At 38.6% G+C, this 23,883-nt stretch overlaps 1 protein-coding gene across 3 annotated transcripts in view; it reads left to right on the top strand.

The window, feature by feature from the left end:
• top2b (DNA topoisomerase II beta) overlaps positions 1 to 23,883 on the top strand; it is a 505,727-nt gene that overhangs the window by 19,492 nt on the left and 462,352 nt on the right. The window contains exons 7-35 of one of the 3 annotated variants that reach the window (XM_072370579.1): positions 2,061 to 2,273; positions 3,557 to 3,730; positions 3,825 to 3,926; positions 4,035 to 4,172; positions 4,269 to 4,407; positions 5,511 to 5,668; positions 6,471 to 6,596; positions 6,686 to 6,796; positions 7,053 to 7,158; positions 7,299 to 7,408; positions 7,644 to 7,736; positions 7,968 to 8,082; positions 8,220 to 8,341; positions 8,852 to 9,000; positions 11,343 to 11,574; positions 13,995 to 14,129; positions 14,453 to 14,653; positions 14,767 to 14,962; positions 15,326 to 15,417; positions 15,579 to 15,734; positions 16,039 to 16,122; positions 18,510 to 18,704; positions 18,972 to 19,098; positions 19,281 to 19,439; positions 21,290 to 21,494; positions 21,596 to 21,675; positions 22,892 to 22,987; positions 23,184 to 23,315; positions 23,403 to 23,488. In XM_072370579.1, coding sequence (XP_072226680.1) covers positions 2,061 to 2,273; positions 3,557 to 3,730; positions 3,825 to 3,926; positions 4,035 to 4,172; positions 4,269 to 4,407; positions 5,511 to 5,668; positions 6,471 to 6,596; positions 6,686 to 6,796; positions 7,053 to 7,158; positions 7,299 to 7,408; positions 7,644 to 7,736; positions 7,968 to 8,082; positions 8,220 to 8,341; positions 8,852 to 9,000; positions 11,343 to 11,574; positions 13,995 to 14,129; positions 14,453 to 14,653; positions 14,767 to 14,962; positions 15,326 to 15,417; positions 15,579 to 15,734; positions 16,039 to 16,122; positions 18,510 to 18,704; positions 18,972 to 19,098; positions 19,281 to 19,439; positions 21,290 to 21,494; positions 21,596 to 21,675; positions 22,892 to 22,987; positions 23,184 to 23,315; positions 23,403 to 23,488 — 4,032 coding nt within the window. Of the gene's footprint in view, positions 1 to 2,060; positions 2,274 to 3,556; positions 3,731 to 3,824; positions 3,927 to 4,034; positions 4,173 to 4,268; positions 4,408 to 5,510; positions 5,669 to 6,470; positions 6,597 to 6,685; positions 6,797 to 7,052; positions 7,159 to 7,298; positions 7,409 to 7,643; positions 7,737 to 7,967; positions 8,083 to 8,219; positions 8,342 to 8,851; positions 9,001 to 11,342; positions 11,575 to 13,994; positions 14,130 to 14,452; positions 14,654 to 14,766; positions 14,963 to 15,325; positions 15,418 to 15,578; positions 15,735 to 16,038; positions 16,123 to 18,509; positions 18,705 to 18,971; positions 19,099 to 19,280; positions 19,440 to 21,289; positions 21,508 to 21,595; positions 21,676 to 22,891; positions 22,988 to 23,183; positions 23,316 to 23,402; positions 23,489 to 23,883 lie in introns of all 3 variants that reach the window. The other 2 variants (XM_072370580.1, XM_072370581.1) reach the window with 2 other exon arrangements.

Consider the following 23,883-nt stretch of genomic DNA (forward strand, 5'->3'; position numbering starts at 1 on the left):
CCGCTCTGCACAGAAAGTTCAAGAAGAATCATGGGTTCTATGAAGAGTATAAAGCGTTCATGGACACAATTATAGACGAAGGCTATGCTGTTCAAGTTCCAGCACATCAGCTGAACCGTGATGACAACAGGGTGTTGTACATAACATATAATGGGGTGTATCACCCTAAAAAAGGAAAGTTAAGAGTGGTCTTCGACTGCACAGCCTCGTTTCAGGGCCGGTCCTTGAATTATGAGTTACTTCAGGCACCTGACATGACCAACACACTGGTTGGTGTCCTCTTAAGATTCTGTGAGGAGCCAACAGCCATGATGGCAGATATCGAGTTAATGTTCTACCAAGTCAAGGTCCCAGAAGAGGACGCAGAAGCACACCGAGCCAATGAAGTAAAGGATGTGGATCTAAGCCATGACACTTTACCAGTTGAGAGGGCTCTCTGCATACAGTGGAATACAGAAACAGATACTTTCACCTACAGCACGAAGCTGCAAGACAGACAGATGACAAGAAGGGGCATTTTATCCATCATCAACTCGATCTACGACCCACTCGGTTTCCTGGCTCCGGTTGTCTTGCCTGCTAAACTTCTGCTGAGAGAGCTTTGTGAAGAGCAATGTGGTTGTGATGAGAACATTGCTGAAAAACATGCTGAGGATTGGAAAAAATGTAAAGAAGATGTTACTCACCTCTCCAAGTTCCATGTGAACAGATGTTTAAAACCATCAGACTTTGGATGTATTGCTGCAGCACATTTGCATCATTTCTCAGATGCCTCAGAGTATGCATATGGTACTGTGTCTTATCTACTGCTAGAGAACAAGCAAGGCAAGAAGCATTGTTCTTTCCTGATGGGGAAAGCAAGAGTGGCTCCACTCAAACAGGTTACAATTCCCCCACTCGAGCTGACGGCAATAGTCGTCGCAGTGAATATAGACAAGATGTTACGTCAAGAACTTCAAGTTCCACTGCAACCATCTATGTTCTGGACAGACAGCACAACCGTGCTCAGATATATTGACAGTGAAACTGCTCCATTCAAAACTTTCGTTGCAAACAGAGTTACGCTGATTCGAGAAGCCACCAGGCCTTCTCAATGGAACTATATTGGAAGAGCAGAAAATCCTGCAGATCAAGCTAGCAGGGACCTGAAGGCCAAGAGTTTGATGCAAGGAGGAACATGGATTGATGGACCGAGATTCTTGTTGAACAATGAATGTGATTGGTCAACACAACCTGTTGAGAGGAAAGAAAGCCTTAAAGACAATCCAGAGGTCAAAAACACAGTTGACAAGTTGATCTACTACTACTCTGACTGGCATAAACTAAAAAGGTCTGTTGCCTGGATTTTAAAGCTAAAGAAAACTTTGCAGCAACTGAAGGATGAAAGAAAAGAGTTCACAAGAACAATCAGTCAAACTGAAAAGGACCCTGAAAGGCAAAGGTCAAAATTAGGACGCCTGCCGCTGCAGCACAGCTCATTCACTCCAGTGAGGACGTCCATCGTACTCAAAGTTGTTATCCACGTCGTCAAAATCTGATAAATATCCTGTCATGTTGCACAAAACTATCAGTAGCAAACTATGTGTGAAGTTAGATGACTGCCACAGAGCACAGAGTAAATAAACTGTGCTCCAGTGGGGCGTGTGGATGAAGTAGTCCCAGTAGAGTGCCTGTGTAGAAATCCCTCTGTTAGCTCTCCTATAGCCGCAAGTAGCCACATAACAGTAGCTATGTGCTAACAGAGCTATAGTACACGTTCGCTCATTCATTAGTCTTAAAGTATTTGTGAAATAAAGATAATGCCATATTTAGAGGCTGTATTGTCATTGCCCTGTTCTCCCGTTATATGGATATCTCAAGTAATCTAAATATCTTCCGAAGGACGCTGACTTTCACCAAACTGTTCTCGGTGAGTAGATAAACGTATTTCAAGCTAGAAATAAGGTCTAGGTTTAAAAATACCGGAGTTCCCCTTTAAAGAATAAAAGTTTATATGAAATGAAGATGATAACTTTTCAGAAATGGCAGATATATGTTATTGTGTGTTTGACCCTCCTCAGACATGGCAGAACAACATGACCAAGACCTCTGAGCCCAAGATCAAGTTCTTCGATGGGGAGGACTTCACTTGTGTGACCTTCCAGCCAGACCTATCCAAGTTCAAGATGGAGAAGCTCGACAGGGACATTGTGGCGCTGCTTACCCGCAGAGCATATGATGTAGCCGGCTCCTGCAGGGGGGTTAAAGTCACGCTGAATGGCAAAAAATTACCTGTGAGTTTGTTTTTTTGTCCCTTTGTTGTCCTGATCTTACTTTAAAGTTTGTGTTGATATTTTTCCTGGTATTGGATATTGATTGCTTTTAGATGTGGTTGTTTAGTTACTTTGGAGGCAGAATACTGTTCGGTCTATTTTCTTTGTTGGACTTACCATGAGGGCACAGTGAAGCACATAGATGGTCAGCTACACAAACATACAACAGTCTGTTGTATTACCTCTGGTCGAGGCAGATGGCCACCCTTCCTGTGTCTGGTTCTGCCAGAGGTTTCTTCCTGTTAAAAGGGAGTCGTTTCTCTCCACAGTCGCCTCAGGCACGCTCAGGACAGGAGATTGGACTGAAGAGAAGTTTTGGTGCAAACTGTTGGTTTCCTTAGCTAGGAAATTGTTTTTGAATTGGATCTATATGAATGAATTGGATTATTTTGAAATGAATTAATTGGATTTCATTGGTTTATGATTACAATGACTTGAACTCCAATTGGCTTGAATTGGCCTATATTATTTAAGTGTCTTGAGATGACATTTGTTGTAATTTTGGCACTATATAAATAGACAAGCATAAAAAGCATGTCTCATTTTAGATTTAATTTTTATTATCTTTCTAAGAATAATGTATCGGTATTTTGCAATTACTTGGCACCCCACATAGTCTTAGCAGTAGCAGAGTACAAAACTTAAGCACTTAGAAAGAAGACCGACTGATCGGCACTCACTGCAGCACTTGATAAAACTTTTGTTGTAGGGGGGTGGAGATAAATAAATCAAAGTGCAATAAATTGACTCTGCTGCTACAAAAGCTTTTCTCCACTGAGGGAGACATTATATTGACAAAGATGTAGCACAGCATGGTTATATTTTTCTGTTGTTCCTTTAATATTATGATCTAAAGTAATTTAGAACATAAGGTGTGCTCCAAGCCATGCATCTCCAAAAAATGTCAATTACATATTTTGGAGATGCATGTATTTAGACTCTCTTGGTGTCCTCTGTTCCTTCATGTTATTCCTGAACCTAACAGGAGTCTTAATAATTCTTTATGACTCTCACTGCATGTTTGAGGCCAGGCTGCAGAATTAATTTTGGACCTATGAGACACCCTCAGTGATTATTTTTCTTTGAACAGTGTGAATCTTTTAATGAAAACAAAGTTTGGACAAAATAGTGCATACAGTATTTTGATAATAAACATGAACATAAACATTTTTGAGAATGATCTCCTATGCTCAAGTGAATATTGCTAAGGAATTATCATGCATTTGTCCTCTCTGTTCCTTAAGGTTCATGGATTCCGCAGCTATGTAGACTTGTATGTGAAGGACAAACTGGACGAGACAGGCGTTTCCCTGAAGGTCGTGAATGAAACTGTGAATGACCGTTGGGAGGTTTGTCTCACCATGAGTGAAAAAGGATTCCAACAGATCAGCTTTGTCAACAGCATTGCCACCACAAAGGTAGACAAATATCTGACATCTGCGTTAAAAGTGGGAAAAGTGAACGTATTACAATAACTAAAGAAGTGTATCATGCTGATTATATTTGTTTAAGGGTGGCAGACACATTGACTATGTGGTGGACCAGATTGTGGCCAAACTTATTGAAGTGGTAAAGAAGAAGAACAAGGCAGGGGTTTCTGTCAAACCCTTCCAGGTAGCTTTACACAGGTTTTATGAACATTTAGTAGCCAGTACGACTGTGGTTGTTTGGCTATTGATGTGTATTGAAACCCATTTGATCTTCCTCTTATTTGTACCTCAGGTGAAGAACCACATCTGGGTTTTTGTGAACGCTCTTATTGAGAATCCAACGTTTGACTCCCAGACCAAGGAGAACATGACACTCCAGACCAAGAGCTTTGGGTCCAAGTGCCTTCTGTCAGACAAGTTTATTAGGGCTGTAAGGACAAATCAATATTTTTGATTCTTGGCTGTTTTTGTTAATCATTTCTCATAAAATAGGTGTGACATGATTTTGCCTCGTATTCAACCACAGGCAACCAACTGTGGGATTGTGGAGAGTATTCTGAACTGGGTGAAGTTCAAAGCTCAGATACAGCTGAACAAGAAGTGCTCATCTGTTAAACACAGCAAGATCAAAGGCATCCCCAAACTGGATGACGCCAATGATGCAGGTGTGTGAACAATGTGATGATTTACTGATTTATAGAACAATGGGGTATCCAGAGTGTATCAATCAACATTTGAACGACTTAAATTGTTGTTTTTTAAAACTAAAGCATGAAAGTGGATGTGGTGTATAGGGAGCAGTTGTGGATGGTGAATTTTAGCAGAATAAGCAGTTTTTGACCAAATATATGTGGAGCGAAAAGTCATTGGAGTGAAACACAACAAACACAGATTTGAACTGTGTTTGTATGTTACATATCTGTTACCTGTATATTGATCAGATAAACTGACATTAAGTTGCACATTTAGCTGCGCCCAGTGGCCTAAAGAAAAATGATCTCTGCTAAATCACCTTTGTTGGTTCAGTGGACGGTAAAACTTCTCTGCAGCTGACTCTTGCAGTAATACATTTTTAGGTTTACTTTGTTTGTAATCATGTAAATGTGATGAAATATTATTTAATTTTTGTAACTGAAGGAGGTGAAGTCTGGGAATCCATTGTAATAATTTGCTCATAATTGTCTAACTTGATTCTCAGCAGAAACTCAGAAATTTCCCTCTGAGCCGAAATAGACCCCATTAGAGTGTTTGCTTTATTCAGACTATTTAAACAAAACTAATAAACCAAAAGTGATGAATGAAATGGCAGCAAATTCATATGTGATCATGGCTGAAATTTCAAATAAAAAAAAAAAAATCAATTTAATACATTCTGTTCTTTCAGTCTTTTGTTTTCCTGAATTCATCAGAAATCTCAATTTAAGGACTTATTTTCATTGAAAGATCATTACACCAGACACCTCTTGCTCATTTTTGTTCAGTTTTAAACTTCACACTATCTATACTGCTTCGAGCTGGCGCTGAAGATTACACCCTTTCTACACCAGTATTTGTTTCTTTATTAGGAATCAGAATTAATCATTCACACCACGCATGAGCCCTTTTAAAGAAGGACAAATTAACTCTATTGATCTTTAGTTTCAGAGTCCTTATTGACTAAAACATGGAGTGAGAAGATTGTCAGGAAAACTTTATTTCAGAGAAAAAGAGACTTCTTTGCTGCAAACTTACAGTTCACTAATCTTTCTCATATCCCTCCCTGTCTAAGGTGGCAAATACTCATCTGAATGCACACTCATTCTGACTGAGGGTGACTCGGCTAAGTCTCTGGCTGTCTCTGGCCTGGGAGTCATTGGTCGTGATCGCTATGGAGTGTTTCCACTGAGAGGCAAGATCCTGAATGTGCGAGAGGCAACACACAAGCAGGTATGGGACTGAATAATAACATTTCTGCTGTAAAAATTGTGCTTATTATAGTTAACAAAACAGCAGAGATTACATCAAAAAAGCATTTTAGTACCTTGATGTGCTTGACAGTAACTTCTGCAAAGGTGAGTTTTTTACGACATGGGTGTTAACTATTCAGTCATGTCCTAGTTAAAAATACCACCAAGTTGCAAGATGGAAAGAGAAAATGGAGTTTTTTTTTATCTTATTCCATACTTTGTTAAAACGGGACTCTTTTTCGTTTAACAATTTTCATTTTGTGCATTTTTTTGTTAAAGTCTATGTGAAGACGTCTGTGCTACACACAGAACAGGGAGGAAGAAAGACAACGATTTGAGCTTAGTGCTATGTTTTTATACTCTTTACACATTGGCTGGTGTCTACACAGCAAAATTAAATGAATCAACGGAAATGCAAGCATAGGTATGTCTTTGCTAAGAAATGCACTACCACACACTTCTGGTAAGTCATAGAGCATTATGATCTGTCTTTTTTAAATAAATATCCTGCTTAATCTGTCTTAAAATGCACACAATAGCTGAATAATTTTTAGCTTTATTGGAGAATATGAATTAGAACATATTTGATACACCTGGTACATCTTATAATTTAAAAAAATGCGTCACCCAGTTGTCATTTATCAAAAGAGCTAAATGAATATAATCAGTTGTATGATATCCACCTGTGCTAACCCAGCAGCTGTTCGTTACTTTTGTTCTCTTAGCATTATTTAATAAGTTAAAAGTTGTCCCCTGAACCTGTTGTTCCTTTTTTTCAACAGATAATGGAAAATGCAGAGATAAACAACATCATCAAAATTGTTGGCCTCCAGTACAAGAAGAGTTATGATGACCCAGAGTCCCTGAGGAGCCTCCGTTATGGCAGAATCATGATCATGACAGATCAGGTGACCTGCCTCACAGACACAGTCTCACAACTCCCATAAGACAAATTGATTCTCTGAAAGTAGTCGTAATATTTGTTGTCTTGTCCCAGGATCAAGATGGCTCCCATATCAAAGGTTTGCTCATCAACTTTTTCCACCACAACTGGCCATCCTTGTTGAAACACACATTCCTGGAGCAGTTTATCACGCCTATTGTGAAAGTAAGAGAGTGACAAGCACATATAGCTATTATACATTACCCATCTAAGAGGTCTGATATGAGCTGCACTAATCAGCATAGTATGCAGGAGATATGTACTTATCCAACACATTTTGTTGTGTTCGTAATTGTCCAAAGTAATCACTCATTTAAGTGAATCAACTGACTGCTTTTAAAAGACGATGAAGGGTTTAATTTGGAGGCATGAGAAAAATGTGAGCACAAGTTGTCAACAAGTGTTGAATATGTGTCTGCAGGCGACCAAGAACAAACAGGAGCTGGCCTTTTACAGCCTTCCAGAGTTTGACGAGTGGAAAAAGCAAACGGAGAATTTTAAAACCTGGCATATCAAGTACTACAAAGGTTTGCTACTCAAATGGTTGTTATCAAGTTATAAAGTTAACATGAGAATTCTTATTTACTAAACCAAAAGTTTTTGTTTTGAATATATTAGAAATAATCAAAATATTTATTTGTTTACTATGAAAAAAATTATATACCAGGTTTGGGTACAAGTACAAGCAAAGAGGCAAAGGATTACTTTGCAGACATGGAGAGGCACCGAATCACCTTCAGATACAGTGGTGCTGAGGATGATGCCGCCATTACTCTGGTGAGTTTGATGTTACAGTTGCATACAATTGTCTTTATGTTGATAATTCATTTCAGCTAAATAGAGTCACCAATTATAGGTAGAAAAGTGAAAATGAATCAAGATGATGGATGCCACTGTAAAGTCATTTAGAAAGTAAATGTTAAGCTACCATGATGCCCACAGAACGAAGAGCAAGAAAACTTAAGTGGAAATTATGAGGATAATGTGCAATAACGTGTTTGTTTTGTTTCAGGCCTTCAGTAAGAAGAAGACCGATGACAGGAAGGAATGGCTGACTAACTTCATGGAGGACAGACGTCAAAGGAGGATGCACGGCCTGCCGGAGGTTTGTAGCTTCTCTCAACAGTCATGCAAGAAACAGAAGAGTGGAATGAAGTTAAATATGAAGATGCTCTTTGAATATATGTGCATTTTCCACTGAGAAACCCTTTTTAGACAGCGACTTAGACTTTGCAGTAACTCTGTGGTCAAATGGTATTTACCAATTTTGTAGGGTTTCCTCAGATATAATATGAATTGGAAGAAAAAAAATAATTGATTGTTCTTTTACTTCCAGCAATACCTTTATGGAACTCAAGCCAAGCACCTTTCATACAATGACTTCATCAACAAAGAGCTGATTCTGTTCTCCAACTCTGACAATGAAAGATCCATCCCATCCTTGGTTGATGGTTTGTATATTCTACGTCTCTGAACACAAATTCAATCTTTTAAAAAACACTATAATAGTTGTAACCGTCACTGTTTGTTTAGACCTCGGAAGAACAAATTTGTGATGATGATGATGTAAGTGTATATGTTCTTTCAGGCTTAAAGCCAGGTCAGAGGAAGGTGTTGTTTACCTGCTTAAAGAGAAATGACAAGAGGGAAGTGAAAGTAGCACAGCTGGCTGGTTCTGTGGCCGAGATGTCTGCCTATCATCATGGAGAGGTACAGTCAACTCTTTCATGCAATAAAAGCTGATGTTGAAGATTCAGAGTTTGCAGATTTCCATCTACTGTAAAAAAAAAAAGATTAGTCTATATTAGAATACATTTTTGCAGAACTTTTTTTTTTTTTTTCACTAGCATGGTTTGCTTTGTCACAGAAGTTCCTGCTAACAAATCAGGTTTGATTAAACACAGCGTAATTTGTATATACAGATGCAGCTATTATGAATTACTTGTCCCAGATGCCATCCAGCTATTTTCAGACCACCTTCAAGCCTTAGGGAGCTTCCCCTCCTTCCTCGGGAGCGTGCTTACTTTTCAATTTTACCGCAACCCATTCATGCAATTCCTGGGTGCTAACAAAAGATGGTGCCCTCTAGAAAAAACTCACCCACATAAACACATGGCTCATTGTTCGTAGACTGGCACCACAGTCAAGAGGTCTGCACACATGTATTCATTGACTCACTCTTCTGTTCACTGTTGCTGCCTAATTTCATTTGTCCTGCAGCAAGCCCTGATGATGACTATAGTGAACTTGGCCCAGAACTTTGTGGGTAGCAACAACGTGAACATTTTGCAACCTTTGGGTCAGTTTGGTACTCGCATCAATGGAGGAAAAGATGCTGCCAGCCCGCGTTACATCTTCACCATGCTCAGGTAATGCAACATGAATTATAGCAGTTGATTTGTTTGTTCATGCCAGTTCTAGATATATGCATATCATTGTACGTGTTCTTTTTCTTTATATCCCATTAACAATTGTCTCTTGTGACTAATTTTGTTTTTAATCTTTTTAAAATACTAAATTGTGTTTTTGCGTGGAACAAGTCGACACCACGTCTCACTATTTCCAGTTTGGAATTGCAGTTTACATGTCAAACTGTGAGAGTTTCATATGTAGCAGACCTTAGAATTCAATTCCATCAATTCAGCTGGGTTTAATTTTCAGGTTGGCTATTGTGTACAAAGTTTATCTAATGTTAGTATTTAGTAACCCATTATTTGCTGTGTGCTAATGTCGCCAAAAGCAATGCTCATCTGTGAATATCCAAAGCAGACGCATGCATAATGAGGAGAGAACGCAGCTTGACACATTACTGTATAATGGCTGAAAACTAATTTATCCGGCAAAAGAACTGTTAATCATCTGAAAAAGAGGCACTTCTCCAAGTTTTGTAACCTCTTGATTCACAAATTAAACAATCAGCTGTCCTCTCCTGCTTAAAAAAAATCATAGCTTCTCCAGAGTTGATGGGCATTATGTTGGCTTCATCAGAGCTTCAGGCTGCAGTGGGACAGAGTGGAGAGAGTTCAGGCAGGCAGAGAGGGAGAATGGGGACTAATTTGAAGTTTACTGATTAAGACAAATACTGAGCGAGTTCATGAGCGACTGAGTACTGAGTGACCCTGAAAAAGACTAGGAACTCAGCCACAACAATGCCCTGATCAGCCCAGCTCCACTAAGAAAAGAGTTTGACATCAAGGAACCAAGTTGGAGATAGGTCCAGGAAGTCATCAAGGCAGCAAGATCAGCCTCTGCCCCTGGGCCCAGTGGAGTTCCATACAGCGTATACAAATGCTGTCCGAGACTCTTTCTGCAACTGTGGAAGATCCTGAGAGTTGTCTGGTGGCGAGGAAGAGTCGCTAACCAGTGGAGAAATGCTGAGGGTGTGTGGATCCCCAAGGAGGAGAACTCCAAAGACCTTGACGAATTCAGGATCATTTTGCTGCTCAGCACAGATGAAAAGATTTTCTTCAGCATTCTGTCACGGCGGCTGTCAACGTTCTGCTTAAAGATCAATTACATCGACACTTCGGTGCAGAAAGGTGGGATGTCTAACCATAACCCAACACAGGAGTTGTCACACAGCTCCTTTGAGAAGCTAAGGAAGGCAAGGGCAGCCTGGTGGTCCTGTGGCTAGACCTCGCCAACGCTTATGGGTCCATACCACACAAACTGATCAAGGAGACTCTTCACGGACACCATGTCCACAACAAGATCAACAATCTCATCTTGGATTACTACAACAATTTCCAGATGAGGGTGACCTCTGGGTCTATTACATCTGAGTGGCACCACTCCGGTTGCACCATTTCAGTAACCCTTTTCACCCTTTCCATGAACATGGTGGTGAAATCTGCACAGGTGGAGTGTCGTCAGCCACTGACCAAATCTGGAGTGCGGCAGCCTGACCGTGATGACATCATCAGTCCCTGTTAGCGGGTTGATCTTACAAGGGCTTGACAGGCTCATCTCTTGGACAAAGATGAGTTTCAAATCAGCTAAGTCGAGGTCCCTGGTCTTGAAGAAGGGAAAGGTTGTGGACAAATTACGCTTCAAGATTTCTTTGACCAGCATTCCAAGAGCTTGCTGAAACAGCAGGGAGCCTGGACAAGGTGGGAGAATACGCAGCAGTGTATCATGGCCAGATTTGTGGCGGGCTGATAGCTACCACGTCAGTTTCCATGACCAGGTGCTTAAGACAGTTGCAGAGGCAGCCACCTCAGCCATTCTCTCAAGCAGACACCACTCCAGGAAGAATCCCATTACCCGTCCTAAGGGCTGGAGAGAAGCTCCATTACCGCCCACAAACGAATGCAGGTCAGCCGTTCAATCTGCAAAGCTCTGGCAGGGTTTGGAGTAACCGGAGCTGTCAAGAGGGGAGCCATACATTCCATCACTAAAGCCGCAGAAAAAAAACACACGATGGCTTTGGATAAAGAGGGCGAGCCCGTGGATAAGTGCTGCTGGGATGCAATCCTGGAATTGATCGACCCCAGATGGGACACTTGCATGTGAGGGGGTCTGATGTTGAAATGAATGCAGAATATTTATTTAATTTAAGAAAGGTCATTCAAAACTAAATATGTAATTCTAATAAACAGAGATGAGTTTTTAGGGGGTTAATCAATATCCACAGAAACATTTTGAAATCTAAGTATTTTCACAAAATTAGTTTTTGGGGTTTGTGTCGTAATGGTGGTTTAATTTCCCACAGTCCTCTTGCCAAGCTGTTGTTTCCTGCGATGGATTCCAACCTACTCAAGTTTCTGTACGATGACAACCAGAAGGTGGAGCCAGAGTGGTACATTCCCATCATTCCGATGGTGCTGGTGAACGGTGCAGAGGGCATTGGAACAGGCTGGGCGTGTAAGATCCCAAACTACGACCCCAGGGAGATCGTTAACAACATCAACAGAATGCTCAACCACCAGGACCCCCTTCCAATGGTACAAAAAAACTTGAGTCTTAGAACATGAAAATAAAATAAATCATTCATGCCAAGTTGAACTGAGGTATACAATGCCTATAGTTTCTCTGCTAGGTCCCTGATTTCTTAAATCAATGATTTGCAATGATATCTTAAATCTGTTGTAGTTTAGTGTGGCATTAACAGGATGCTTGTACTGTACTGTGTATTCTTCCAAATGTTACACTCATTGTTATTTATCAATTGACAAATTCTAATCTCAAAATGTGATTAATCTAAGAAAATTATGGTTTTATATATCTTATGAAGTCAAAAGGGAGATATTTTTGCATTTTGATTGATAAGAAAAACAAGTCTAAATATAGCTGCAAGCAGGCTTGGTCTGAAGATTCTACGTGTCAAGTCCCGTGGATCAGACAATCTGTGTGACCTGAAATGCTTTTTGAAGGTTTTTTTTTAGATAAAATTCAAAATTGCAGAAAATCCAATATGGCGCAAATGATGTCATAAGGTGCGATGACCTTGTTTACGGTACCTCATTTGTGAAAATTAGACCAAAGGGTCCAAAGATATGAGCAAAAATGCATTTTTGCTACATATGGCGCCCCCTAACGGTCAAAGGTCACCAACATTCTTTGGCCTCTCAAAGACGTGGTCATGAGTCTGTGTTAGAAGTTTGATGTAAAAAAAATCCAACGGTTGCCGAGATATGACCTCATTTCCTGTTTGGCAGCGTTACCGCAGAGTTTGATTGGCTGCTATGGGCAAATGGAAGCATAATTAAAAAATCCACATGATAACTTTTGTGCAGCTTGATCTGAAGATTTTATGTTCAAGTCCCGTGGAAATCAGACAATCTGCATGACCTGAAATGCTTTTTGAAGGTTTTTGATAAAATTCAAAATGGCGGAAAATCTAGTTCAGTGGAAATTGACGTCACAGCTTCACTGGTAGGCCCCACATAATAGGAAAAGCTGGTGCCTTTGCAGCTTCGTTGCTAGGCCTCCAACAATACTCTTCTGAGAAAGGAACCAGTTACAATAACTTCCTTATTTCAAGTCAACAAACCAAACAGCACTAGAGCCTGGTATAGGGTATACGCGGGGTATTAAAAGTCTTAAAATGTCAAATCATTTGCAGGACAAACGTCCAATCATTTGAATTTAAGGCCTTAAAATGTCTAAAATTATCTTAACATTTCATAAAATGTCTTAAATAATTTTGAAAGGTCTTAAATATGTATTAACATTACTTTTATTTAAAACAAATGCATAAACTTCAGTCTTGCTTTTAGTTATTTAGATTTTTGAGGATACATAACAAAACGGAACTAAAGTACCTGTGCACAACGGTCAGAATTTATCGATGACAACTAGTTAGTGTGTTGGCGCACAACATCTTTTGTCTGTTATTGCTCCGTTGCTGTGTTTTGATGAAGCGGGGGATCACCGGCAGCACGGTGCACCCGGCATGTGTTCACACCCAGGCAGGTGTCTCTCATCCGTGTGCGCCGTTACCGACACACGTAAACTCAGATCTGACTACATATTCTTAGTCATAGCGACAAGCTGCTGTTGCATATATGCGACGTCACGTGTCCCGTTAACAGTGTATTTTCCTCTGGATTCCATGCAGGAAATGAGAGCAGTCTAACCTTACATGCACTGACACATGCATGAAATTGACGAGAAACCCTAATGTGATAATGCTAGTACACAATGTAAAATCACGTTACTGTGCACCACGTCACCTAATGTTACTGTAATTACTGTATATTCAAGTCTCCATTAATATGGCCCCTTGTAAAAGAAAATCCTATACTTTGCAAGTAATTCCGGGCCTCCGAGTTTCCTTCATGCCTTTTGTACTTTTTTTGCCAGTATGGTTGTGAAATGGGTCTTAAATTGTATTCATTATGGTCTTAAAAAAGTCTTAAATTTGACTTGTTGAAACCTGCAGAGACCCTGAACCTAGTAACCCTAGACTTTCCCTATGTTAGCTAACAGGAGGAGTTGTTTCTGTTTAAAGTGCATACTTACTTTTTTTGCAGATTTAACTTGACCAATCAACATATGTTTTTGTCATGGAGGTATTTTATAGGTTTCTGTTAAGCTATAAAATGTCCATAACTAAAGGAAGAGCTAAAATGAGACCCAGCATAAGCAATTATATTGTCTGCAATTGGCCACACTTCCTGCCTGAGGTGTGGCAACAAAAAAAAAGTGTCTCCAATTGTTATGAGATAAAAGGTTCCTTGTTTGTAGCTCAACATATCTGCTTTGCTTCCCTCCCTAAAGTTTTATTTTTCCCCAAAATTTGATATAGATGAAAACTTTATTCTTGGTGTAATGCTTTATATGTTAACTGTTGTGTATGTGTGTGTGCGTGCCTGTGTGTGTGCGTGCCTGTGTGTGTACGTGTGTGCGTGTGTGTGTGCAGCTTCCCAGTTACAAAAACTTCAAAGGACTGATTCATGAACTAGGTCAGAACCAGTACCTGGTCAGTGGAGAAGTGCTGGTCATAGACAAAAACACCATTGAGATCACAGAGCTTCCTATCCGGACATGGACACAGGTACGTTTCTGCTTCTTTTCTCAGAAGTCTTGTCTTGGGTGTAAATTGTCATCATAGTATCTGGCATGTTCTCCACCAAGCCTGAATGGGTTTCGCCATGTGCTCCAGTTTACTCCCACTGTCCAAAGAAAAATATATCTGTGATTTTAAGGTGACCATAGGCTTGAGCATGTATGGTTGTCTTTTGTCTGTTTTCTGTTTACCCTTTGGTTGATGGGTAACCTGTGTTTGGTGTTGCTCATGCTGCCCTGAACAGGATTAAACAGGATTAAACAGATGCATGGATGTCAGATGTATTATTGAGATTAACTTTCTATATGCAGGCTTACAAGGAGTCTGTGCTGGAGCCCATGCTGCAGGGCAGTGACAAGACACCAGCTCTCATCAGTGATTATAAGGAATACCACACAGATACCACAGTGAAATTTGTGGTTCGCATGTCTGAGGAGAAGCTAGCTCAAGCCGAGGCTGTCGGCCTCCACAAAGTCTTCAAACTGCAGTCCAGCCTCACATGCAACTCCATGGTAAAAGACAACATCAGTTAATTTAGTTGGGATTTGCTGTTTTTTTTTGTTTGTTTGTTTTTTTAAAACATGGATGGTGTTTGTTGAGCAGTTTTTTTCTGTGTAATTCTTAGGTGCTGTTTGACCACATGGGTTGTTTGAAGAGGTATGATTCAGTCCAAGACATCCTCAAGGAGTTCTTTGAGCTCCGTCTGCACTATTACAGACTGAGGAAAGACTGGTTAATGGGTAGCCTGGGAGCTGAGGCAGCCAAACTGTCCAACCAGGCTCGCTTTGTACTGGAGAAAATCGAAGGAAAAATTTCAATTGGTAAGAATTTTGAAAATACTGTAACAAAAACCTTTAACCACATTTTTAACCAAACCTTTAGCACATTTTTAAAAATTATTCTGAAACCAGAGCATTGCTTGTTTCTAAAACAAACCTTGTCACTGCCACTAAAATATTTATTTAAAATTAAAATTTAAATGGGAAATATTTCATCAGCATCATTTTATTTTGTCTTCACATTCATTAGTATTAAAATAATGTATTGCTTGTGCAATTAAATGCATGTTGCACCCAGTCTGAGCAGGTTAATATACAGCTCCTTTGGTAACAGAAAATGATGATTTCTCTCTCTCTCCCCCCCCCCCCCCCCTTTTTTTTTTTTTTTTTTTTTTTTCTCTACAGAGAATAAATCCAAACGTGAACTCATCCGCATGTTATTGCAGAAAGGCTATGAATCTGATCCAGTTGCTGCCTGGGCCAAAGCTCAGGAAAAGGTACAACTGAGCTGCTGTCGAACTCATGTACTCATTAGTTCTTGTAACTACCAAGAAGTCCTCCCACACCTCACTCTTCATGGCTATATGTTTGTAAGTCGACATTAAATATGTAGTGTGTGATTTTTTTTTTTAAAGCATGGTGAAATCTTCTCTGTCAGGCTCAGGAAGAAGACGACCCTGATGGAAATGAGAGTGACAGCTCAGTGGACTCTGGTTCCTCATCAGGGCCAAACTTCAATTACATCCTCAACATGTCCCTGTGGTGCCTGACTAAAGAAAAGGTGGAGGAACTGCTCAAACAGAGAGATCATAAGGTATTCATCATCAGTGTATTCTTGTTTTATTAAGAATAATAGAAGAATAAGAATAATATAAGTTGTTTTCATTAGCTGATATCTGCCATATGTTCATTCTCATCTCAGTAGATATCACTGACAGATACGTATGGTTTTAGTGTCTAAGCTAGCTGTATTTATTTATCAGGGTTACTTAAAAAGTAATGTGACACTAATCTAAATGGTGTTAAGTGACTTGTCCACAGTGATCCAGGTTAGAATGTTGTGCCTGTTAATGTTTGGTAGATGTGTTTGCTGAAGAAGTCAATGTGTGTTTGTCCAGAGAAGTGAGCTAAATGGTCTGCAGAAGAAATCCTCTGACGATCTGTGGAAGGAGGATTTGGCTGTCTTCATTGATGAGCTAGATGTAAGTTCTGTGTTTGTAGCCTTTTTTTTTTGTAAATGGTAAATGGACTTGTACTTGTATAGTGCTTTTCTAGTCTAGCTGACCACTCAAAGCGCTTCACTACATGCCGCATTCACCCCACTCACACACACTCATACAGCACGTCTTAAGATACATAACTACGTGCTTTTCTAATCATTCATACACACATTCATACCCCCAATGATACACTGGGAGGCAACATGGGGTTCAGTGTCTTGCCCAAGGACGCTTCGACATGTATCCTGGGGAAGCCAAAGTCGAACCACCAACCTTCCGATTGGTGGGCGACTGCTCCTCCTGAGCTACAGCCGCCCCTTGTCTCAGCACCAAACACTGTTCAGTGTCACAGCTGACCTAATGTTTTTTTCAGGTGTCATTCAAAAAACAAATTCTTTGCAGTGCACTTGAAGGTAAATTATGGCATTTTGAAACTTGGGCCCCATTCAGTTTTGTATGTGAAATAGTAATACATATAAAAAATCTTAGGAATTAGTCCAATGAGTGTTTTGAGTGACTGATAACTGTTGTGTGACTGAATGTAAATGCAACACTTACATGACAAACAGCATATTCTCCGCACATGATGATGATATTTCCTGAACATATATCAGGCTCTCTCTGTTGCAGAATTTCCAAGTTGGAAGAATAAAATGACAAGATAAACACTAAGCAGCTTTACGTACTGTGTTGAGGTCAGAGAGTTGGGTCAGTTGGTCCATAAATACATGTGTATGTTCTTTGATCTGGCAGTGTGGAAGCACTTATAGATTGTAACTTTAGTAAATTATTATTTTTAATAAATATAATTGTTATTAATGATTTAATTGCCTCTGTTAATATTTGGACCACTATATACTAAGAAACTTAATTTGAATCTATATACTGCAATCCCTTTTAGTTATTTGAATATTTGACATGACCTTTATATAAAATAGCCCATTAATAGAATTCACTGAATAGATAAAGAAACATAAACAAAAGTGGTCTATATATGCATTTCTGTTAGCCTTTTAATGATAATAATACATTTTATTTGTATTGCAGTTTATATTTTAACAATCTCAATGTGCTACGGAGCAGAAAAAAATGACAAGAAAAATTTAATATATTTAAAAGGAGAGCCTAGAAAAATAAAACAAGAAATTTTAAGTATATATTTAAAAGGAGAGTCTATAAAATATATTTTAGCAATAAGCTTTCTTAAAAAGATTAGTTTTTAGGTCTCGTTTAAGCTTCCTAAAAGATTGCACATGGCAGATATGGCATGTTCACAACAGAGGGGAGGTGTGAAATGGGCTAACATAATTTAAAAGGATATAAACTAAAAAAAATATATATTTTTTTGTCAGTTTCAGGTGAATAAAGACAATCATTATGACTGAACTGAAAATGGCAAAATCCAGCACTTTATCTTTAATGCAGAGAATTCTGCATTATCACCCATGATTACATGGGAGTCATTCACTACTTGCCAGTTGTTGAACTGTCACTTAATTGGGGTCCAATCCCAAAGTGAATTTTTCCTTTAAGCACACCTATAGAACTAATGAACAAATTCTGTCGCTTTTGTTTACTTTGTGCAAAAGCTTAAATATAAGAATAACTTTCAAATATACAACCTGCTAACTGGTATGCTTTAGTAGTGCAGGCATATGGATATTTACACTTTTAGATTAGACAACTACATAACCACAGAGAGGGAACTGGATTTTACTATATCTGAGTAATATTATTAACATTCTTCTCCATCGTAACAGTGTTATAAAGCTAATGATGTCAGCTTGTTGATTTAAAGCTACGAGCTGCAGTGTTCAGTTAAGTAACCTGAACCTCAGGGTTGCGGTTTGGAGAAAGGGCAGATGTATGAACAAAAGTCAAATATCTGTATTCTTTGGCTGACAGGTAATAGACAATGTCAGTGTCAATCTCAGTGTTATCTACTAATATTTATGATAGTGATAAGCAGAGTGGGGAGTCTGTCGTCACAGCTTGTTCTTGGCACATATTTTATGTTTAAGATTCCTAAGGGGTAGTCAATCTTATTTGAAAATGTATCCATTTACATTACAAAAGTCTACATTTCCAGGTCCCTAATTATACAGGTAAGCAGAGCTGGTGGCATGGTTACAACCTGCTGACTCAGTCTTTTAAAAAACAGAAATAGTTCAAATTGTATGCTTAAAATGAGGACTGTTAGTCCATTTAAGAAGAAAACTATAACTATGCTGACAGTATGATCTCACTGACAGAGTTGATGCCTTCATCAACTCTGGCCAGGCTTTGCTGGCCAGGTTTGAAATGTTGTTTTAATACCAACGTTCATTTACAGATGTTTTGTATTTGGACATTTCTGTTTTGTTTGTCAGAAAGTAGAGGCTCAGGAGAGAGAGGAGCAGAGTTTAGGAAAGGCCATCAAACTGGTGAAGGGTAAAGTGGGCAAACCTAAAGTGAAGAAGATGAATCTGGAGGAGACCTTGCCTTCACCATTTGGCCGTCGGGTGGTCCCTCCAACTCAGCCAATAAAATCGGATGCAGCTAAGAAACTGACCAAAAAGAAGAAGGTAACTGTTATATTTTGCTTTTACAACATTGATTGAGTTGTGGTGGGTCAAATTCATTTATCCGTAAAGTACTATAAAAACTAACAATGACTTACTATGCAAGTATGCATAATGTGAAATTCTCTTAAAAAAACCTTGCCTCAGTTTTCTATTTTTGGTTTAAAACAAACAAAGCTTTCCCAATGAGGAAACAATTTGACTGAAATTATGTAATAAGAAAATGAAAGGAAAAAAGTTAATTATTAAAGGTTGCGTTTTTTTTTTTAGGGTGACTCAGACACAGCAGTTAAGTTGGAGTTTGATGATGATGGTTTGGGTGGCGAAGGAGGAACCGGAGAAAATTCTGTAACCAAACCAAAAGCTCCACGAGTCAAGAAGGAGAAGAAAGAGCCCGGTCAGTTCTGCTCATTTAACATGTAGCCATTGATTAACGGGCTTTCACGTGATTAAGAAAATGCATTTTCAAAAACCTTATTGTTAGTGACTAGGGGGAAAGGTTTAGGAGAAACAGGTCGCCCTTCATCCAAAGTTAAAACACTGCCTTTAAGCAAACAGACTGGTAATCTTGTGTTACAGGAGTGCCCAGAGTGAGAAAACCTCCTGCTCCCAAATCTGCTTCTGTTAAGAAGGTGAAGAAGAGGAACCCCTGGTCTGATAACGAGTCCAAGTCGGACAGCGATCTGGAAAACAGTGAGCCCATCATTCCTAGAGAGACAAAGTCTCAGAGGGCATCAGGTACAATACTGTTTTGTATAAATATTTACTGTTCACGTGTTCAGTATTTCTACAGTTAGCATAGTTCTTGTTTTCTTCTTAAATGGAATTACAGTCCTCATTTAACAAACGTTTTTAACCATTTCTGTTTTCTTATAGACCTTCACCAGTTCTGCTTGCCTGTTTTGACTATAGACCTGGAGATGTAGACTTTTTAAATCTATATGGATACATTTTCAAATAAGACACGGGACACAATAGCCTTTTACAGATAATGGCTGTGCTATATCACATCCTCGTTCACCTGCTACTGTTCTACATTGTCCTTGCACTTTTACAAACATAACAATAGCTAGATTAGCATAAACTAGATTGCATAGTGCTGTCAGAGTGTTATTGAACAAGTTACCTCTACTACAATTGCCAGTAGAAGAAAAAATGATCTTAACAGGAAACAAACTTAAAGTCAAATAAAAAACAACAAAAAGCACAGTGTGTACCAAGAATGATTAAATAAATGGAGCCCTTCTTTAGGAATTACTTGGAACTCTTGGAATATCAGGGAAATTACATCTGTGAGAACGCCAGTCAGTCATAAAAGTTTAATGTTTTTCAGACCAGAAACTAGTTTTGCCCTCTCAGACACAACAACAAAGTTGTTTCCATATCCTAAAGCACATCAAATCTATGAAACAGGCAGAAACCCCCTCAAGCCAGTGCACAGACCTTTTTGTTATGTATCCCTCTATTAGGCACAATCTTGCCATGAGTTGTGTTTTGAACTGTTTTTGAAGTTGTTGAAGCACACACCATAGAACAAAACAGCTGCTGGCTAGTCAACAACACTACTAAAAACTTAGGTTGTAATTACTCCATCATATATAGACACCATAAACTCTGAACTTTGTGTTTTGTTTAAAGTTTAGTCAGCTAACATTAATCATTTTTTTCTTATATGGAACATATTTCATCAATCTTTGATTTTATAATAACAATTACCTGCACTTATTCAATTAAGAAAATCTGATTTTTAATTTCCCGTTGGTAAAAAAAAATAAAAAATTCAAGACAGCGAATTCAGATGTCCTTGTTGGGATATAAAACACAGGTAGAATATTACACAAGTACTGGTAAGGTATTATTATTATCTTTTCTTTCCTCAGATGATAATATCAAAGCAAAAAATAAGAGCAAAAGAGTGTAAACTTTTTACTTCTCAGATACAGTGAATGCAGCATCATCTTGAGTAAGTTAGGTGGATATAATGTGGGAGAAGACATAACTTTGTAGAGTGAGCCTCTTGCTGAATGTCATATTTCAGATATAGGGGCCTAAAACCTTTGACACCCAAATATTTGCTTTATATATTTGCTAAGGGAGACAAAATGAATTTTTCCATTATATGTTCTCTTTAATATATTAAGATGGTTTCATGTGGCTCTTACTTGAACAGACACGCAGACATGTTTGAGTGTATATACTGTATGTCAGTGTTTTCTAATTAATGTCTTTAAAAAAAAATCTAACTACATTCAAGTAATAATTTATTAATTTTTTGAGAGGCCCTCTGTTGTTAGCATGTTTATCACAGCATCCATTTTGTATTTTTGTTTCTGTTTTTAATGGATCAGAATCCTTTGGTATCGCCTGCGGTCAACATCGGGTAACTGGTTAGTGTGACTTGTAGAAGTTAATTTCACAGTGAGATCTTTGTATTCAAATTGCCTATGCCAAAAAAAAACTGATAAGTTTCTGTCAGCTTCAAGCGTCTGTCAGTGCAGTCTGATGCAACCCAAATAATCAGAGCACAGGCACCAGAAGTCCTGGGAAGAAAAATGTGATTTGACACAGACTCTGCTCTCATTTTTCAGCTTCCAAGCCAAAATACACATTTGACTTCTCTGAGGAAGAGGCAGATGAAGAGGAAAATGGAGATGATGATGTGGCCTCTTCTCCAGTGAGGTCATTCAAAGATGACTTTGGTTTCTCCGACACCAAGGACCAATACAATGACCATAATGATGAAGATGAAGATGACAACGAAGACATCTACTCTCCACCCAAACAAAAGACCACGTAAGGTTTAGAAGTTGTGCGACTTGTTGTAGTTGTTTTTCTTGATTGCAGTCTTATATGTTGACATAAATGTTGAATGCTTTGCTTCTGTTTCCCTGAAGGTGTGCTGTAGGGAAAAAGAAAGACACAACCAGCATCTTCTCAACCAAGTCAGCCCTCTCGGAAAAGAGTAATGAAAGTGGTGAGTCACTCATATTCATACACTGGAATCTTCAGTGCCACAATCTTTCAGCCTTTAATACTGTTTACCTATATTCAGTTCAGACCAATATCTTTTTGTTGACGCATTAAGAATAATTTTCTCTCATGATTGCTTTCTTATCGAAAGTCCATTTCTCTGGTAAGAAAGTAGTTTGGATAGTATATTTATGTAAATTCCTTTTTGTGGCACCGTAAAATTTAAGATGTCCTGGGACGTTTTCTAATAAACACACAATTCATCAAGATGTATTATGTGACCTACGGTGGTGTTTCAATGCATCGCAATTCTCATACATTAGAAGTTCATGTTGTTTATATCATGTAGCATTATTAATGTAGCAGTTATCCTCTTCTGTCTGTGCATGTGAATTATAGCATATCAACACATGCCTTACAGCATATTAGTGTGAATAAGCTAAAACTGAAACAGAAAGCTTCAAAAACCAACTCAGTTTTCGAACCTTTGAATTAGTACTAACACAGAAAATATAAATTAGAAATATAAAATATAAAAGTATAACTAGAATGAAAGTCCACATAAGATTGTCCAACTGCAGCAAATCATAGAATTATTATGTAAACTGTAAATGTTAACCAGGTATAAAGAAAGCCCCAAAGTCTTAACAGCCCCAAAGTCTTAACAGCCCCAAAGTCTTAACAGTTACAGCAGTGGTGAAAGGATACAAGTTACAAATGGCCAGGCTTACTGATTTAACATTTAGCTGAAACTAATAGAGTTAAAAACTGATCTACTGAATATTGAAAACTAGTTCAAAACTATAAAAAAAAAAAAAATAGAAATCGAATGTTTGCAAGAAATTCCCAAATGACTAATAAAGAATGATTTCTGCTATATAACTATTATTGGTACATGACTGACGCTTCTCTGACAGGACCTCCTTGTTTAAGGCCTGTCTATAAAAGACAGAAATGTGTCAAAAACAACACCATCCTTAACAAAAAAACATGTAAGCGCTTGACTGAATACAGAAATCGACACATGTATTGTGTTGTATTGTATGTTTTACAAACATGTATGTAAAACAAAAAAGTATCTCCATTGCATCCAGTCTGTTGAGCATCATGGATAAGATGCAGATTAAGACAGTTTGTTTATCACTTCTTTATAAATGTCCTGACGCAGCTGTTATATATTCAGAAAGGGCAGAATGAATGCTGGTTTGTTTGTCTTGTAGATGGGTCCAAGTCCGACAGCGACGACGACAACAACCCAGTGTTCTCCACTTACTCCAGCAGCTCAGCATTTGACAAACCATCGCCAGCAAAGAAAGGTATTGTCCCAGGATATCCAGCGGAGGGCATTCCAATGCAGCATAACAGCTACCACACAGTCTGATACAGTTTAACATGTATCACAATATTAGAGATGCTGTATATATTTCTGCATTTCACAAAATGAAGCTGCCTCTCAAAGGTCTCTCAAAGGTTCCTTTATTTAATAAGCAGGTTTTTATTTGTAATGTGTAGCAGCTAAGAAGCCCTCTGATGCAGCTCCAAAACCTAAGAAACCACCAGCACCAAAAACAAAGAAACCAGACAAATCCATCTGGGACTCTGACTCTGACACTGGGTCAAAGAAGCCAGTGCCAGCTCTCAAAGGTACAGCACATTTTTATTCTTAAATATAAATGAATAACAATTACATTGTTGGTGGTAATATATTGTAACTTTTTGTTGTTGTTGCAGGTAAAGGCCGGGGGAGGAAGAGAAAGGGTTCTGGATCTGAAGATGAGTACAGTCCAATGAAGAAAGCAGCTAATCCTTTTGGCAGAGTGAGCATTTTCCTGCTGTTAAATATGACGACTTGCAAGCCGCTCAGCTGTCTTTCCATTAGATGATGGAGGTGGTCAAGATTATCTATGATGGATTACAGTTTGTGCAGAGTCCTACTCACCATCACAGCCTCAAATGTCTAAAAAAAAATCAAGTATTAATGGAATTCATTTGTATCTGGTCAAGCCTTGACATTAGGCATTTTCAGCTCCTTGTCCTTTATGCAAGTATTTGATATGTTTTATTTGCTCAGTAGCCAAATTTTGGCACGCTGGATAACATCATTATCACTGATGTTTGAGTAATTACAATGTCAACATCTATCCAGAAGGAACATAACAGAAAAGAATTATCATTTTGTGCAAATGAGGGGCAGTAAATATTGACTAACTAG

The sequence above is a fragment of the Leuresthes tenuis genome, unplaced genomic scaffold, assembly GCF_036924035.1.
Source record: "Leuresthes tenuis unplaced genomic scaffold, fLeuTen1.0.hap1 SCAF_18, whole genome shotgun sequence".
NCBI classification, from domain to species: domain Eukaryota; kingdom Metazoa; phylum Chordata; class Actinopteri; order Atheriniformes; family Atherinopsidae; genus Leuresthes; species Leuresthes tenuis.